Genomic DNA, 19,571 nt, shown 5'->3' with positions numbered 1-19,571 from the left:
TCCACTATAGAAAACACTTTGGTCAACTCCACTGTGCCATTGGAACAGATGGGAACTATTTCAGCTTCTAAGGTCTGGAGGTGTTTCAAGAACTACCGATAACTAAACAAGTAGACCTTGTCCAAAATAAACACTGACTGAGATATCAGTTTCCTATCGTGCATCTAGGCCAACAGAAACTACTGACAGAAACTCACTGAAATGTTGTTTTTTGTTTATTTACCACACAATGACTCTCAGACAAAGTCTACTGGTCTGTAATGTTGTTTCTGTGCAGTTCAGAAAAAACAGGCTACTTTATATTATTGACCAAGTTAAGTTTAAATACTCCACTGTCATCATGCTCAGTACAACCCTGTCCTTGATGGACAACCTTGATGCCCCCTGGTTATTGGGGTGAATACCAGAGCTTTAGTCCTGGGGATCTTGGTCTAGGCTATCAGCTCAGTGAGAGGGCTGCATAAAAAGGGCAGGGATTTACAGGCTCAGCCATTTAGTGTCATATCCTGTACTGTGTGTGCGTGTCTGTTTCAAATACAATTGTATTTGTCACGTGCTTCGTAAACAACAGGTGTAGACTAACAGTGAAATGCTTCCTTACAGGTCCTTTTCCGACAATGCAGAGATAAAGATAATACAGTACCAGTCAAAGGTTTGGACACACCTGCTCATTACAGGGTTTTTCTTCATTGTAGAATAATAGTGAAGACATCAAAACTATGAAATAACACATGGAATCATGTAGTAACCAAAAGTGTTAAACAAATCAAAATATATTTCATATTTTAAATTCTTCAAAGTAGCCACCCTTTGCCTTGATGAGAGCTTTGCACACTCTTGGCATTCTCTCAACCAGCTTCATGAGGTAGTCATCTGGAATGCATTTCAATTAACAGGTGTGCCTTGTTAAAAGTTAAATAGTGGAATTTCTTTCCTTAAAGAGTTTGAGTCAATCAGTTGTGTTGTGACAAGATAGGGGTGGTATACAGAAGATAGTCCTATTTGGTAAAATTCCAAGTTCATATTAGTGCAAGAACAGCTAAACTAAGCAAAGAGAAATGACTGTCCATCATTACTTGAAAAATTGAAAGTTTCTTCAAGTGCAGTCGCAAAAACCATCAAGCGCTATGATAAAACTGGCTCTCATGAGGACCGCCACAGGAAAGGAAGACCCAGAGTTACCTCTGCTGCAGAGGATAAGTTCATTAGAGTTACCAGTCCAAATAAATGCTTCACAGAGTTCATGTAACAGACACATCTCAACATCAACTGTTCAGAGGAGACTGTGTGAATCAGGCCTTCATGGTCGAATTGCTGCAAAGAAACCATTACTAAAAGACACCAATAGTAAGAAGAGACTTGCTTAGGCCAAGAAGCACGAGTAATGGACATTAGACCGGTGGAAATCTGTCCTTTGGTCTGATGAAATAAAGAAAAACCCTTGAATGAGGACGTGTGTCCAAACGTTTGACTGGTACTGCATATATGTATGTACTGTGTGTAACATGATGAATAAATACACAGTGAATAGCGAATAACAATGACGAGTAAAAATAACATGGCTACATACAGGAAGTACCAGTACAGAGTCGATGTGCAGACAATGTGCTTTCAGGTGTGAGTGTGTTAGCATGAGGAAGTGATTGAATGTAAAACATCTACATTAATCATGCAGCATAATGATTATGCTTGTTGTATTCCCAGGCCAGGCCTGGTCTTCTCTTCCCTGGTGGAATGTGCCTAGTCTGCCTACTGCCTGGCCTACTTTAAGGAGCTGCTAACAGTAGCCTGTTTTTCTTGGCCTTGTCACCTGACATCAGAACCTGATATCAAAAAGCAGCGCCCTCCAACCTTGGATAACATAGTCTAAAGCCTACCGCCCCCCTCAATCAGATAACCCTGTTTTGTTCAGTGGCGCTTGTCAGAACCAATCAAATGATTTATTATTTAAACATTGAAAGTGCGTGGGCTACGGAGAGAAACAAAATGGTGCAGTTTCAGGCCATGTTGCGGAAAGTGATGCTGGCGATGGGGGTGTGTGCTAGTGGGTTTGGACAGTGTGTGATGTAGATGATGTTTGTATGATGTGTATGTTTTCTATTGTTTAGATAAAAAATATATAATATTTAAGAACCAAGATTTTCAGCAGGTTGCTTCTGCTTTTTTATTTCTATTTTCTTACCCCAGTAAAAGCAGGGGTGAAAGTAGATGTCATTTATTCCCTGTACGGGATCTACTAAGCACGTGCAAACTTTTTTTTTATGGGCCTAATCATAGAATTACATATAGAATCTCTGTGGGCCTAGTAGTAAAGATTTGTCATTTAACTTAACAAAAAAGTATTACCTTTTTAATGTGGCATAAACACAACCAGTCAGGATGTTTTCATCTGATTGTCGAATAATCAAAGGCTCACGTAGGGTACCTGCGCACGTTCTCACACTCACAAATTAATTCCAGCTATTTGCACCTGCCATTTGATGAATGTAAAGCAAATTTCAGTGATTTATCATTATGCCTCCATTTTTTGACTGAATTGATGAGTCTACTGCTGTCTGCGTGCGTCAGTCTCGGCCATTCATCTCTGCCTTGGAAAAATGTCAGTGTTCTCCTCAAACCACACAGCATTGGAGTGTTTACTGTATACCACCCGTTTTCAAGTCATTTCGCTCATTTTTCATGCAGCTAACATCAAGATAAATAATGTTGTTAAAGCCTACAGTTTTTACATTTTATTTTAATTATTGTAATGGGCTCATATTTTATCGGTACACCGTACCCCCACTATTTATTTAGCCAGGACTCCGTACGGGACCGTACTGGTTTACTTTCACCCCTGATAAAAGCAATTGAGCCGGGCTGACCACGAGACCTCAGCGTTCCAGCTGCATGAGGCCAGCATGTCCACATGAGACGCCAAGGCCCCAGTCAAGAGCGCCTTTGTTCCCCCGCCCACTCTATAGTTCAATGGCCCATCTGAGGCAATAGGAAGTGACTGTTGCCATTTCAAACAATGAGCCATGACGTGAGTTGATGTTCAGACAGCAATTGTTCCTTTAAGGTTTCAAAAAGCCAGGATTAGGTTGGCATCTTGTAGCACAGACTCATCAGTGAAATGAAAGGGCTGATCTGATTTGTTAGTGTGTGTCGTTTCTAAACAGTTTACATGCGGGGGAAAGTCCTGTTGATAAGGATTATGAATCAGTTCATCCACATTGAATTTGACAAGGTTTAAGTGAAAGATTTCCCTTCAAATTTGTATTTGTACACAAGGGAAACAGCCTGTCTAGTTACAAACTATGACTGATTGTTTTTGTCACATGCGCCGAATACAACAGGTATAGACCTTACAGTGAAATGCTTACTTACAAGCCCTTAACCAACAATGCAGTTTTAAGAAAATACCCCCCAAAAAGTAAGAGATATGATTAAAGAGCAGCAGTAAATAACAATAGCGGGGCTATATACAGGGGGTGCACCGGTGTCGAGGTAATTGAGGTAATTATGTACATGTAGGTAGAGCTATTAAAGTGACTGCATAGATAATAACAGAGAGTAGCAGCAGCGTAGAAGAGGGTGGGGGAAATGCGGGGACACAATGTAAATTAATGACACAAATAAGCATTTTCAATTGAGCTGATCAGATTTTCCACTGTGTAGAGGAGAAAAAAAGAAACACTTCTGAGCGGCTGTTTTAGGAAGTTGTAATAATTCCCCTTTAGACATGCACATATATCATTCAGTATAACAAAACAAGTCCATATATTATTGGACCAAATAGAAGTGCTTTTATTACCCCTGTTCTATTTCCATTGTCCAGGGTCTCCTAAAATGTATATTGTTTTATGTATGAGGTAAGAGGTGTCCGCCCATAAGGAGACCTTGCGTCTCGTGTCCATCCAACAAACAGTCAGCTGCTTCCCTGCCTAGCCACCACAAGATGGGGGCATTAACCCATGACTTTGCTCCATACTAAGTAGCTTTGACTCAGACGTGCTGCTGCTCACAGCGTCTCCCAGTTCTGCGTACTGCTGGACATACTGTGGCTTCCTTTCTCAACCACCCAGAATGGTTTGGGATTAAGTATGTTACAGCATGAAACGGATTATGTCAGAATCTCTGTTGCAAATGGTGGACTGGTCAATTGTAACAGACCGTTCAATTATTGAGTTATTATCGTAGCTTTGAATTTGACCATGTAATCTTGACCCCAAGGTCAACTTATCCCATTAACTAGAGATTCTCTATGATCCTGATCTTTCCTTTTAATCTCTGACCAGAACTGTCTCTGGTTACCTAACGTTGCATTAACTCTGTCATCTGACCTCCAGCATCCATACTCACTCAGGTGGGCCGCTCTATCCCTGTCTGCCTCTTACATAAGCCAGGAGAGCTATCAGACTCCCCCATCACTTCACCACATACCTTACTGGGTCGTTCCACCAATTCGGTGCCTTTTGAGAAGTGTAAGTTGGTTTAAAAAAAACTTTGGATTTCACCTAATTTTAACATCCTGTCATAAAGAGCATATATTCAACTTAATAAAAAACACGTTTTCCCATCTCAAGAGGTTAAATAAAAAAAGGACTATTAAGTGACAAATAAAGTAACATGGTTGACCGTAACAGGGTTGACGATTTCATCTTAAATCAGCCATAAATTCCCATGTGTGCAACTGGGATGGGCATTTTAATGCAAGTTTCACAAAATAAATGAAATTGTTAAAACATTTCTAGCCTGTCTATGGGTAACAGGGTTAATGTGTTATGCTTGACCCACTCAGTTTTCCACCACAAAACACCAGTAAATTGCCAAAAAAGTTATATGCTTTTACACTATGATTTGACTACATGTTCAATGTTTATTTTTATTCAAACGAGAGTTCAGTTCACGTAACAGGGTTGACCTTAAAATGAGGGACAGATGTAAATGAATCACTAATCACAATAAATAAATAATCATATTCAGAAATGACTTTGTCAAAGCATCAAAGTAACAAGGGCTTTACAATGGTGAAAACAGGGAGAAATGCTGGGGTTACGTGGGTTAAAATCTTCCTAGAAGTTAGTGTTGACGGAGGGAAATAAAAAAACACTTTGGCAAGTCTTTATTCATATAACAAAAAACTAATTTATTTTATTCTCCATGCAGTCTATATTAAAGGGTACTTTATTTAATATACTTTAACAGGCTTATGAAATGAAATATTGGTGCACAATTTCTACTTAAAATATCAAAGGGATGCAAAAGACAGTAATTTTATGGAATGACCCTACTGCTTTTACTGGAAGGAAGATTGGCTCCCAGTTTTATTGGTGAAATTAAAATCTGTAAACCTCTAAAGACAGCTAGCTCTTGGCTTGGCCTGCCGTCGTTAGTGACCATCTTCCTAGAAAGCCTTTTTGCATGCCGCTTGTTAACACAGGTTTGGCCAATTGAAATATTTAGGAAATGGCACGTGTTTGGGTGGGTGGATAGCACGCCTGCTACTGGTGCTCTCCAAGGCACAAGTCTCGGTTTGGGTCTCATTAGGGGAACTGGTTCGGTCTGTGTGTGTCCCGATCTGGTGGTTCTGGCACTATAATATTGATAAATGACCAGCGGTAGAGGTGGTGCCGTTGTAGGAAATACCGTCTGGTTGTATCCTATCCTGTCTGTAGAGGTGACCACTTACAGACCTTGGCTGTAGCAATGGACTAGTGTAATAAATGGCTATATTCCATGCAGGTTTAAAGCAGATGCTTTACTTCTGTAGTCAAAGTTGGCTAGATAGGTCATCTCCATGAGGAATGTGACTCAAAGCTATTGTGAGTATGGGATTGGTGGGTGGGAGAGGTAACGACCATGATTGGCTAGCAAATACAAAAAATGGCAGTGTCATTGTGTAATGAATCTTTCTGTAGTATGTATTCTGAATAGCTGTCTAAGATTAGCCTTGTTTATGTCACAAAGTGCAAATGAACAGGTTCTAAGATCTGGGTTGAGCAGGTGGTGCGAAAGACCAGACAAATGTGGTTGTTTGATTCCAGTTTAACTTTGTCAATGCATGGTTTTACAAAAATACACTTTAGGTTTCCAATATACTTCAAGTTCAATTTATTTCAGTTCAGATTCAAGTCATTTAGCCAAATAAATGATCCACTTTTTGTTCGAACCAATGCAAAGTAATAATTTCAGTCAATTACACAAACCTAATAAACAGAAAGCGACCCAGTCCCAAGGCAGGTGTCCAGGTTTCTTCAAGTTCCTGTGGGCAGCTGCCTGGAAGCAAAATATGAGTTTTTAAAGGGAAAACAATCAACCAATGCCAGCTTGGTGAAAATTAAAACCAATTCGTCACACCTGTGACATTTACGAGTACTGACAAGGGAACCACATGATGATAGAACTAAGGTTTCTGGCACTAAATATCTCACCTGAGGTATTTAAGGCACCTAGATGGAACACTACAGTCCATGCATCTCATTAGCCGAACCCGTTCTGTTTTCACAGCAACTTCTCTAACTACAGGAACCGCTTCAGCATGCCAGGACAGACTGAGAGTTTATGGTACAGGTAAGGGAGCATCTACCACACGCACTTACCCTCTACTGTATAGAAGTGGTCATTGATGAAAGTAAACTCACCCCCAAATGATTTGGCCGAAGAGAGGGGAGCTCTAACTAGCATCCCCTTTGGAACACTTTGGTTCAATCTGAGTGAAGGGGCCGACGGCACAAAGGAGCCGTACATCCGATCTGTGGCAGGCTCATAACACACATGCCATTCTCTGAGGCAGTAAGATAATACCTCCGATACCACAGGCCTGCCCCTCACTCCCTTGGCTCAGGCTAAAGAAGGGATGAGGCCCCTTCTTTCCAGCACCTGCACAGCACGCAGGACTGGGGTGATGCCTGAGGAGACAGACATGGACATGAGGGACACACAAATGTTGCTAAGGATCCGCAAAAGACTATGGCTACGCCGACCCGCAAGCCACTGCGGCCCCCCTTGATGAGCTCAGATTCTTTGTCCTACACCCCGATTAAAGTTGGAATCATAGGGCTCTCACGGTCACTACCCACATCCCTTCCATTGGAAAACAAGATAGCTAGTAATGTTTGAGAGATTGTACCGTAAAATAGCAGTGATGACACAGCACTATTTTCTTTGTTTGTGCAATGTATCAAAAGGTAATATGCATGCCATGTAGCCTATTACATAATGCAAGTTAGTTAAATTTGCATCTTTCACGCGCTCCTTTGCAAATGTTCCTTTGGGGAAAGTCTTTCACTATAGACTAAGTATGTGTCCCTATCAGTAGTTTGTTTACATTGGATGGTCAAGGCTGTTGATCATTTGTATGCTCTGTCCACAGCTGGAATGTAGGATCAGCCCATATCATTTCTCTCTCCACTGAGATCTACTTCTTTCTTGATTATGGTGTGGACCTCATCTTCAAACAGTACGAGTGGCTTAAAAAGGACCTTGAGGTAAAGTACTTCATTTACAGTCCCAGAATTAGTGAAGCCATTTGTCGCATCTCTGGACAACTGAACCTGGTAGTGACAGTAATGCTCTTTTTAGTAGTATTTCTTGAGTAATAAACTTTGGTATCCTAAAGAGTACAAACACACACATGTGCGCCCACACACACGTGCATGTGCACACACACAGCGATGTGACTCATTCTCTTGTCTGATCCTCTCTCAGGAGGCCAACAAGCCAGAGAACCGAGCAGAGCGCCCCTGGATCATCACTATGGGACACAGACCCATGTACTGCTCTAACAACGACAAAGACGACTGCACCCAGTTTGAGAGCTATGTATGTACGGCACAAAACACCTCACTGATTAGAAAGAGAGGGGGGTCAATTACATTGATGGATGGATTATACCCTCTGTATTAGTTGTGAAATTGAATGGTATTCTTGGATTTAAGAATGAATTAATGTACAATTTGCTTTCAGCAAGTGAACTTCCGTAGCAACTAGTGTTAATATGTACAGGGGTTTTAGAGTCTCTGACCAAATCTGAGCAACTGGCTGACATCCCCTGTACTGATCATAAGTGAAGTTTTACAAGCAGAAGTAACTCCCTGCTCCCCCTCAGTGCAACTATTTACTCATTACATGTAGATTGCTGTTATTTTCTGACCAAGTAGGCTCTATCACTCTGTTAATACGCTTTATAACACTTGGCCCTGATTTACTTGACATAGCATTGATAGATATGTGAAGAACAGCTAGGCTGTGTCCCAGAGAACTATTCTATGTTAAATAAAAACATTTACAGGATTTGTTTTCTGCGCCGTTGCTGGAGACATTAATTGCTGTGTCTGACTAAAACTGTCAACGTCTGAGGCATCTGGCTAGTCTACATTAGCCCTGAAGCACAGTTTCCATTCAGACCTGTTGCATTCAGAACTTGGCATGGGTAAGGAGTGACAGCCTGGCATGGACATGAGGGTGATATCCGATGACGTTTCTGATCCTAATCCCAGCATGCTCTGTCTGTCTCTGCTCTGTTTCAGGTCCGCCTCGGACGGAATGACACAAAACCACCAGCGCCAGGTCTGGAGGATCTATTGTATCTATACGGTATGGTCTCCATTTTACACAACAGAACTGTGCTCTAATAGTTGTTACCGTCACAAATCTGTCCTCTAAGACAGACTAACGTCCCAGCACTCGGCTTGAACAGAGTAATCCAAAAACTTTTCCTTTATTACAACAGCAGACCATTATCCAAATGTTTTTCAATGTTACATTTCTCTCGCATGTTGGTTGTGTTTCTTGAGTGGAACCCTTATATTTAGTGCTCTTTGAATAGCAAACGTGAGTAAATATGTAAAACATGTGAGGTATGTTCTATGGGGTTCATTAATTAAAATGGTCATAATGCACCTTTTCATGGCTACATTGCATAATACAATGAAAAGGCCTGAGGATCCCGCAGTTGCGCTTAGTCCTTTGTGTTGCTGTCCATAGTCTTTGTAGATAGGCTTGGGCGGTATCCAGATTTTCATACCGTTTCTGTACCATAGTGAAGTATACGGTATTACTGAATGTGCACACAAGGGGTGCTATTTAAAAATGTATACAGTACCAGTCAAAAGTTTGGACACCTAAGGGTTTTTCTTTATTTCTCCTATTTTCTACATTGTAGAATAATAGTGAAGACATCAAAACTATGAAATAACACATATGGAATCATGTAGTAACCAAAAAAGTGTTAAACAAATCAAAATATATTTGAGATTCTTGAAAGTAGCCACCCTTTGCCTTGATGACAGCTTCCCACACTCTTGGTATTCTCTCAACTAGCTTCATGAGAGTGTCACCTGGAATGCATTTAAATTAACAGGTGTGCCTTGTTAAAAGTTAATTTGTGGAATTTCTTTGAGCCAATCAGTTGTATTGTGACAAGGTAGGGTTGGTATACAGAAGATAGCCCTATTTGGTAAAATACCAAAAACAGCTCAAATAAGCAAAGAGAAACAACAGTCCATCATTACTTTAAAACATGGTCAGTCAATCCAGACAATTTCAAGAACTTTGAAAATTTCTTCAAGTGCATTCGCAAAATCCATCAATCTATGATAAAACTGGCTCTCATGACGACCGCCACAGGAAAGTTACCTCTGCTGCAGAGGATAAGTTCATTAGTTAGCTGCACCTCAACTTGCAGCCCAAATAAATGCTTCACAGAGTTCAAGTAAGAAACATCTCGACTTCAACTGTTCAGTGACTCAGGCCTTCATGTTTGAATTGCTGCAAAGAAACCACTACTAAAGGACACCAATAAGAAGAGACTTGCTTTGGCAAAGAAACACAAGCAATGGAGATTAGACTGGTGGAAATCTGTCCTTTGGAGGTGTATTGGTGTGGGGGTGCTTTGCTGGTGACACTGTCTGTGATTTTAAATAGCATTCAAGGCACACTTAACCAGCATGGCTAGCACAGCGATAGACCATCCCATCTGGTTTGCTCTTAGTGGGACTATCATTTGTTTTTAAATCGGACAATGACCCAACACGTCTCCGGGCTGTGTAAGGGCTATTTGACTAAGGAGAGATTGAGTGTGCATCAGATGACCTGGCCTCCACAATCACCCAACCTCGATCCAATTTAGATGGCTTGGGATGAGTTGGACCGCAGAGTGAAGGAAAAGCAGCCAACAAGTGCTCAGCATATGTGGGAACTCCTTCAAGACTGTTGGAAAAGCATTCCAGGTGAAGTTGGTTGAGAGAATGCAAGGAGTGTGCAAAGCTGTCATCAGGGCAAAGGGTGGCTACTTTGAAGAATCTCAAATATAAAATATATTTTGATTTAACACTTTAGTTATTACATGATTCCATATGTGTTATTTCATAGTAGAACAATAGTAAAGTCATAAACTATGTCGAAAATAGTCAAACTAAAGAAACCCTTGAATGAGTAGGTGTGTCCAAACTTTTGACTGGTACTGTGTGTGTGTGTATTATTGGATAAGTATTCAACCCTGTGAGTCAATGCATGTTAGAATCACCATTGGCAGTGATTGCTGCTGTGAGTCTTTCTGGGCAAGTATCTAAGAGTTTTCCATACCTGGATTGTTCAACATTTGCTTTTTTATGCTTCATGCTCTGTTAAATTGGTTGTTGAAAAAATGGAGCTGGAAGAAATGGCAGCAGTTTTACGGGCGCCCAACCAATTGTGCTATTATGTGTTTTTTTTCTCGTTATTTGTAAATTATTTTGTACATAATGTTTCTGCCACCGTATCTTTCGGCAAAAAATAGCTTCTGGATGTCAGGACAGGGAGCACAGGGGTCTGTGCATATTTGTAAACAACAGCTGGTGCACGAAATCTAAGGAAGTCTCAAGATTTTGCTCGCCTGAAGTAGAGTATCTTATGATCAACTGCAGACAAGACTATTTGCCAAGAGAGTTCTCATCTATACTTTTAGTGGCTGTTTATTTACCACCACAGACGGATGCTGGCATTAAGACCGCACTCAGTCAGCTGTATAAGGAAATAAGCAAACAGGAAACCACTCACCCAGAGGTGGCGCTCCTAGTGGCCGGAGACATTAATGCAGGGAAACTTAAATCAGTTCTACCTAATTTCTATCAGCATGTTAAATATGCAACCAGAGGGGGAAAAATTCTAGATCACCTGTACTCCACACACAGAGACGCGTACAAAGCTCGCCCTCCATTTGGTAAATCTAACCACAATTCTATTCTCCTGATTCCTGCTTACAAGCAGCAAGCAAAAAATTAAAGCAGGAAGCACCAGTGACTCGGTCTATAAAAAAGTGGTCAGATGAAGCAGATGCTAAACTACAGGACTGTTTTGCTATCACAGACTGGAACATGTTCTGGGATTCTTCCGATGCCATTGAGGAGTACACCACATCAGTCACTGGATTTATCAATAAGCGCATCTAGGACGTCCCCCCCACTGTGACTGTACGTACATACCCCAACCAGAAGCCATGGATTACAGGCAACATCCGCACTGAGCTGAAGGGTAGAGCTGCTGCTTTCAAGGTGTGGGACTCTAACCTGGAAGCTTATAAGAAATCCCGCTATGCCCTCCAACGAACCATCAAACAGGCAAAACGCCAATACAGGACTAAGATCAAATCGTACTACACCGGCTCTGACGCTTGTCTTACAGTGGGGTAAAAAGTATTTGATCCCCTGCTGATTTTGTACGTTTGCCCACTGACAAAGAAAGGATCAGTCTATCATTTTAATGGTAGGTTTATTTGAACAGTGAGAGACAGAATAACAACAAAAATATCCAGAAAAACGCATGTCAAAAATGGTATAAATTGATTTGCATTTTAATGAGGAAAATAAGTATTTGACCCCCTCTCAATCAGAAAGATTTCTTGCCTCCCAGGTGTCTTTTATACAGGTAACGAGCTGAGATTAGGAACACACTCTTAAAGGGAGTAGTCTTCCCTGTAGCTCAGTTGGTAGAGCATGGTGTTCGCAACGCCAGCTTGTGGGTTCGATTCCCACGGGGGGCCAGTACCAAAAAAAAAAAAAAAATGAAATGTATGCATTCACTACTGTAAGTCGCTCTGGATAAGAGCGTCTGCTAAATGACTAAAATGTAAATGTAACCGCAGCTTGTTACCTGTAAAAAAGACACCTGTCCACAGAAGCAATCAATCAATCAGATTCCAAACTCTCCTCCATGGCCAAGACCAAAGAGCTCTCCAAGGATGTCAGGGACAAGATTGTAGACCTACACAATGCTTGAATGGGCTACAAGACCATCGCCAAGCAGCTTGGTGAGAAGGTGACAACATTTGGTGCGATTATTTGCAGATGGAAGAAACACAAAAGAACTGTCAATATCCCTCGGCCTGGGGCTCCATGCAAGATCTCACCTCGTGGAGTTGCAATGATCATGAGAACGGTGAGGAATCAGCCCAGAACTACACGGGAGGATCTTGTCAATGATCTCAAGGCACCTGGGACCATAGTCACCAAGAAAACAATTGGTAACACACTACGCCGTGAAGGACTGAAATCCTGCAGCGCCCGCAAGGTCCCCCTACTCAAGAATACATATACAGGCCCGTCTGAAGTCTACCAATGAACATCTGAATGATTCAGAGGACAACTGGGTGAAAGTGTTGTGGTCAGCACAGAAAAAAAAAATGTATGAAATGTATGCATTCACTACTGTAAGTAGTACTGGATAAAAGCGTCTGCTAAATGACTAAAATGTAAATGTAATGTAAATGTCAGATGAGACCAAAATGGAGCTCTTTGACATCAACTCAACTCGCCGTGTTTGGAGGAGGAGGATTGCTGCCTATGACCCCAAGAATACCATCTCCACCGTCAAACATGGAGGTGGAAACATTATGCTTTGGGGGTGTTTTTCTGCTAAGGGGACAGGACAACTTCACCGCATCAAAGGGACGATGGACGGGGCCATGTACCGTCAAATCTTGGGTGAGAACCTCCTTCCCTCAGCCAGGGCATTGAAAATGGGTCGTGGATGGGTATTCCAGCATGACAATGACCCAAAACACACGGCCAAGGCAACAAAGGAGTGGCTCAAGAAGAAGCACATTAAGGTCCTGGAGTGGCCTAGCCAGTCTCCAGACCTTAATCCCATAGAAAATCTGTGGAGGGAGCTGAAGGTTCGAGTTGCCAAACGTCAGCCTTGAAACCTTAATGACTTGGAGAAGATCTGCAAAGAGGAGTGGGACAAAATCCCTCCTGAGATGTGTGCAAACCTGGTGGCCAACTACAAGAAACGTCTGACCTCGGTGGCAAAACCCTTGTTGGCAATCACAAAGTACTAAGTCATGTTTTGCAGAGGGGGCAAATAATTATTTCCCTCATTAAAATGCAAATCATTTTATAACATTTTTGACATGCGTTTTTCTGGATTTTTTTGTTATTCTGTCTCTCACTGTTCAAATAAACCTACTATTAAAATTATAGACTGATCATTTATTTCTAAGTGGGCAAACGTACAAAATCAGCAGGGGATCAAATACTTTCCCCCCCCACTGTATGTGGCAGGGCTTGCAAACCATTACAGACGACAAAGGGAAGCACAGCCGCGAGCTGCCCAGTGACACGAGCCTACCAGACGAGCTAAATTACTTCTGTGCTCGCTTCGAGGCAAGCAACACTGAGGCATGCATGAGAGCATCAGCTGTTCCGGACAACTGTGTGATCACGCTCTCCGTAACCGACGTGAGTAGACCTTTAAACAGGTCAACATTCACAAGGCGGATTACCAGGACATGTGCTCTGGGCATGTGCTAACCAACTGGCAGGTGTCTTCACTAACATTTTCAACCTCTCCCTGTCTGAGTCTGTACTACCAACATGTTTCAAGCAGACCACCATAGTCCCTGTGCCCAAGAACACTAAGGCAACCTACCTAAATGGCTACAGACCCGTGGCACTCACGTCTGTAGCCATGAAGTGCTTTGAAAGGCTGGTAATGGCTCACATCTACACCATTATCCCAGAAACCCTAGACCCACTCCAATTTGCATACTGCCCCAACAGATCCACAGATGATGCAATCTCTATTGCACTCCACACTGCCATTTCCCACCTGGACAAAAGATACACCTACGTGAGAATGCTGTTCATTGACTACAGCTCAGCATTCAACACCATAGTACCCTCAAAACTCATCACTAAGCTAAGGATCCTGGGACTGAACACCTCTCTGCAACTGGATCCTAGACTTCCTGATGGGCAGCCCCCAGGTGGTGAGGGTAGGTAGCAACACATCCACCACACTGATCCTCAACACTGGAGCCCCTCAGGGGTGCGTGCTCTGTCCCCTCCTGTACTCCCTGTTCACTTACGATTGCGTGGCCAGGCACGACTCCAACACCATCATTAAGTTTGCAGATGACAAAACAGTGGTAGGCCTGATCATCGACAACAACGAGACAGCCTATAGGAAGGAGGTCAGAGACCTCAGTGCCAGAATAACAACCTATCCCTCAACGTAACCAAGACTAAGGAGGTGATTGTGGACTACAGGAAAAGGAGGACCGAGCACGCCCCCATTATCATCGACGGGGCTGTAGTGGAGCAAGCTGAGAGCTTCAAGTTCCTTGGTGTCCACATCACCAGCAAACTAGAATGGTCCAAACACACCAAGACGGTCGTGAAGAGGGTACGACAAAGCCTATTCCCCCTCAGGAAACTAAAAAGATTTGGCATGGGTCTTCAGATCCTCAAAAGGTTCTACAGCTGCACCATCGAGAGCATCCTGACTGGTTGCATCACTGCCTGGTATGGCAACTGCTCGGCCTCCGACCACAAGGCACTACAGAGGGTAGTGCGTACGGCCCAGTACATCACTGGGACTAAGCCGCCTGCCATCCAGGACCTCTACACCAGGCGGTGTCAGAGGAAGGTCCTAAAAATTGTCAGACCCCAGCCACCCCAGTCATAGACTGTTCTCACTACTACCGCAAGGCAAGCGGTACCGGAGCGCCAAGTCTAGGACAAAAAGGTTTCTCAACAGCTTCTACCCCCAAGCCATAAGACTCCTGAACAGGTAATCAAATGGCTACCCGGACTATTTGCATTGTGTGACCCCCCCCAAAACGCTCTTTTACGCCGTTGCTACTCTCTGTTTATCATATATGCGTAGTCACTTTAACCATGCCTACATATACATACTACCTCAATCAGCCCAACTAACTGGTGCCTGTATATAGCCTCGCTACTGTTATAGCCTCGCTACTGTATATAGCCTTCCTAATACCTTTTTTTTTACTTAAAAATTGCTTTGTTGGTTAGAGCCTGTAAGTAAGCATTTCACAGTAAGGTCTACGCGTGTTGTATTCGGCACACGTGACAAATACACTTTGATTTGTTGGTCATTGCTAGACAACCATTTTCAGGTGTTGCTATAGATTTTTCAAGCAGATCGAAGTCAACTGTAACTCAGGAATCTTCACTGTCTTGGTAAGCAACTCCAGTTTAGATTTGGCCTTGTTTTAGGTTATTTTCCTGCTGAAAGGTGAATTAATCTCCCCGTGTCTGGTGGAACCCTGGTTCAGTCTAGTTTTCTTGTAGTATTTTTGCCTGTGCTTAGCTCTATTCAGTTAACATTTTTTTTTCTCCTGGAACAACTCCCCAGTCCTTAACAATTACAAGCATACCCATAACATGATGCAGCCACCACTATGCTTGAACATATAGAGTGTACTTGGTAATCTATTGGATTTGCCTCAAACATAACAGTTTGTATTCAGGACAAAAAGGGAATTGCTTTGCCACATTTTCTTTGCAGTACTACTTTAGTGCCTTGTTGTGACCAGGATGCATGTTTAATAAAATTATTGTTTCTATACAGGTTTCCTCTCACTCTGTCAATTAGGTTAGTTTTGTGGAGTAACTACAATGTTGATCCATCCTCAGTTTTCTCCTATCACAGCCATTAAAATCTAACTGTTTTAAAGTCACCCTTGACCTCAAGGTGAAATCCCTAAGTGGTTTCCTTTCTCTCCGGCAACTGAATTAGGGAGGACTCCTGTATCTTTGTCGTGACTAGGTGTATTGATGCACCATCCAAAGTATAATTAATTGCTTCACCACGACTCAAAAGTATATTCAATGTCTGTTTTTAAAATGTTTACCCATCTACCAGGTTTCCTTTTTTGCGAGGCATTGGAAAACCTCAATGGTCTTTGTGGCTCAATCTGTGTTTGAAATGTACTGCTTGACTGAGGGACCTTACAGATAATTATATGTATGGGGTACAGAGATGAGGTACTCATGTTATTGCACACTCTATGCAACTTACTGTATGTGACTTAAGTACATTTTTAATCCTGAATTTATTTAGGCTTGCCATAAGATAAGAAAGAGGTTGAATTATTATTGACTCAAGGCTTTTTATTTTACATTTGTGGACCTTTCTAAAAACGTAATTACACTTTGACATTATACAGACTGTGCACCTGCAATTTGATGAGTGGAAAGAGGCATCGGTTACAAAACACCTTAACATAATTCTACTGACATTATTGGATATTGTAAAAATAAAATAAAAATCAGGATGTAACACAACAAAATGTGGAATGTCAAGGCTGTGGTATTTGTATTATTTTTCAGTATTGAAAATCATGCCATATGTATATTGCCCAGGCTTATAGTAGGTAAGTACTGTATCAAAATTTTCATATCAACTAATGCGACGTCTTTTTCCAGGAGTGGACCTGGAGCTGTGGGCCCATGAACACACATATGAGAGGTTGTGGCCTGTCTATGGCTACAAGGTCAGTTCCCATGTGAATAATCACTACATCACACACTCTCCATGTCATCAGTGTTTTGTCAGACTGAAGAGCCTTTAATGTTCCTCTTCCAGGTCTTCAATGGGAGCATCGAACAGCCTTATGTAAACCCCAAAGCCCCAGTACATATCATCACAGGCTCTGCTGTAAGTAGACCACTGCTTTGACCTCTCCTTTTTCAGTCAATGGGTGGTGTGCTGTGGTGTATAAATGCAGTCAACAAAGCAGGATACTCTTGGTCATCCCCATATCAAAGTGGTTTCAGGACCGCACCAGAGCCACAGTCCTGTTCCAAATGTCAGATGCCTGAGAATGAGCTTTAGGGAGGCATGTGGCTCTCCACAAACAACATGAACCTTTGACTGAAAATGGGACACTATAGACTATCAAAGGACTGTGAAGTAGCATACAGTGCTTAGTGAAAGTCTACACAGCCTTGCAGTTTTAATATTTTTCTGCCTAAAATTTCTGTCTGGATTTTTTCACTGATCTACACAACCTCCACATTTTCCAAGTAAAATACTTTTTCTCAAATAACAAGTCTTAATTGCAAAGGTCTTCACACCCCTTACTGAGGTACATCTAAATAAGTTTAGGAGAAAATATTTTCATACAAAATCATATTTGTAGAATGAGGTCCATCTGTTTGCAAAAGTAGTGGTTCTCATGATTTTAGTTCCTGTGTCTAAGTTCCCTTGGTTAGTCAATTTCTAACAATTCAAACGCAAAGCCACTAATGAGCTTTAAAAGCATGTCTGGGATACATTTTTAAACAGGAATAGATCAGGGGAGGATAAGAAATGATTCCAATAACTTTTTGGCCTAAATGTAAAACCTTCAGGTTTGGGTTGAAAGGATCGGACCCTTTTTTTTCCAGTTTTCACCTAAAATGATATACCCAAATCTAACTGCCTGTAGCTCAGGACCTGAAGCAAAGATATGCATATTCTTGATACCATTTGAAAAGAAATACTTTGAAGTTTGTGGAAATGTGAAATTAATGTAGGAGAATATAACACATTAGATCTGGTAAAAGATCATTTGTACCATCTTTGAAATGCAAGAGAGGCCATAATGTATTATTCCAGCCCAGGTGCCATTTAGATTTTGGCCACTAGATGGGAGCTGTGTATGTGCAAAGTTTTAGACTTATCCAATGAACCATTGCATATCTGTTCATAATGTTGTATCAAGACTGCCCAAATGTGCCTAATTGGTTTATTAATACATGTTCAAGTTCATAACTGTGCACTCTCCTCAAACAATAGCATAGTATTCTTTCACTAATAGCTACTGTAAATTGGACAGTGCAGTTAGATTAACAATAATTTAAGCTTTCTGCCCATATCAGATATGTCTGTCCTGGGAATTGTTTTGTTACTTACTACCTCATGCTAATCCCATTAGCCTACGTTAGCTCACACCGATCCCGTAGAGGTTAAATCCAATATAACATATCAGAGTGAAACCCTCTGTATTTTCGAGTATTCTGGTGGCAGCATCATGTTATGGGTATGCTTGTCACTGGCAGGGACTGAGTTTGTCATGATCAAAATAAATACGAAAGTAGCAAAGCCCAGGTAAAAAGTTAGAGGAGAACCTTCTAAATACCTAACCCTGCTGGACAATTTGGTTTTACTGTAGAAAATGTTCTTTAGGGGGAAGAACATTTTATATAATCCCTTTTTTTTTTTTTTTTTACTTCAAGTCAGCAAAATCTGAACTGTGCAAGGGGTGTTTAGACTTTCCCTATGCACTGTAGGATGGCTTGTAGATATCTATGGTCTTTTCAGGGCTGCCGTGAGAATCATGATACGTTCGTCCCTAATCCGAGGGACTGGAGTGCCTTCCGCAGTACAGATTATGGATACACCCGCATGCAGGTGCACAACACCAGCCATCTGTACCTGGAGCAGGTCTCCGATGACCAGGTGAGCAGAGAGGGAAGTCCTCAGTTCTATAACTATGAAGTGGATGGTCTTCTCCAATCTCTTACTGATATGTAATATACTTCATGGGGAAAAAACAAGTCATTACACTGTTCATTCAATTTTGTTGGCTCCATGATAAAGGAGAATGCCTCTTTGTCGTTCAGTATGGTAAGGTGATCGACAGCATCTGGGTGGTGAAGGAAAAACACGGCTTCTCAGCCTGGTTCTGAAGACCCCAAGAACCCCAGCCAATCAAATCAACATCTCTTCTCAGGAAATGCACGTATCAAACCAATCATAGGAAAATGATTATTTTCCAAATAATGGAAATCTTTGCACACAGGCCCATCCGTGGAGGACCATTAGGGATTAGACACACGTTTCAGATTGGGAGGAAAAGCGAATCTTCAGATTTCAAACTGTCTGCTCATATTTATGCTATCTACTGTTGGTTATTCCAGAATCAAGATGAAATCAGTGAATTAGCTGAGCACAGTAGGAGAGGCCCAAACCTGAGGTGACAGTTATTTTATACAGTAGATCACAATCATAACTCTATACATCTTAGTTTCATTCGAATGGACACAATGTGATTAGTTTCCCCTGACAAATGGTTCTAAGGGGCCTACATTTTATAACAGTCTACTCATATTGCTACCTAGATGTATATGTATCTGTTAAATGTTTAACATAAAACATTTATATTGTTAGTGAGAAAGGAACAAACAAACTGTTGTTTAAAGAACCAATAGAAAAATGCTATGATTCAATGTAAATCGTCTTATTTTGTCTTGTTAAGAATGGTACTGCAAAACAAGGCATCAGACTCTTAACTATATCAATAAATCCTGTCTTTCCAA

General features: G+C 41.6%; 1 protein-coding gene across 2 annotated transcripts in view; it reads left to right on the top strand.

Annotated features, from left to right (window-relative positions):
• Positions 1–19,571, top strand: part of LOC115172649 (acid phosphatase type 7) — a 24,959-nt gene extending 5,388 nt beyond the window's left edge. For both annotated transcript variants that reach the window (XM_029730302.1, XM_029730303.1), the window contains exons 7-14: positions 6,493–6,555; positions 7,358–7,472; positions 7,693–7,806; positions 8,514–8,580; positions 16,695–16,762; positions 16,855–16,926; positions 18,574–18,711; positions 18,876–19,571. In XM_029730302.1, coding sequence (XP_029586162.1) covers positions 6,493–6,555; positions 7,358–7,472; positions 7,693–7,806; positions 8,514–8,580; positions 16,695–16,762; positions 16,855–16,926; positions 18,574–18,711; positions 18,876–18,941 — 703 coding nt within the window. In that variant the 3' untranslated portion in view covers positions 18,942–19,571. The remainder of the gene's footprint in view (positions 1–6,492; positions 6,556–7,357; positions 7,473–7,692; positions 7,807–8,513; positions 8,581–16,694; positions 16,763–16,854; positions 16,927–18,573; positions 18,712–18,875) is intronic.

Source organism: Salmo trutta, chromosome 33 (genome assembly GCF_901001165.1).
Source record: "Salmo trutta chromosome 33, fSalTru1.1, whole genome shotgun sequence".
Taxonomy (NCBI): domain Eukaryota; kingdom Metazoa; phylum Chordata; class Actinopteri; order Salmoniformes; family Salmonidae; genus Salmo; species Salmo trutta.
The sequence above is the reverse complement of the archived record's forward strand: the minus strand, read 5'-3'. Positions and strand labels throughout refer to the sequence as shown.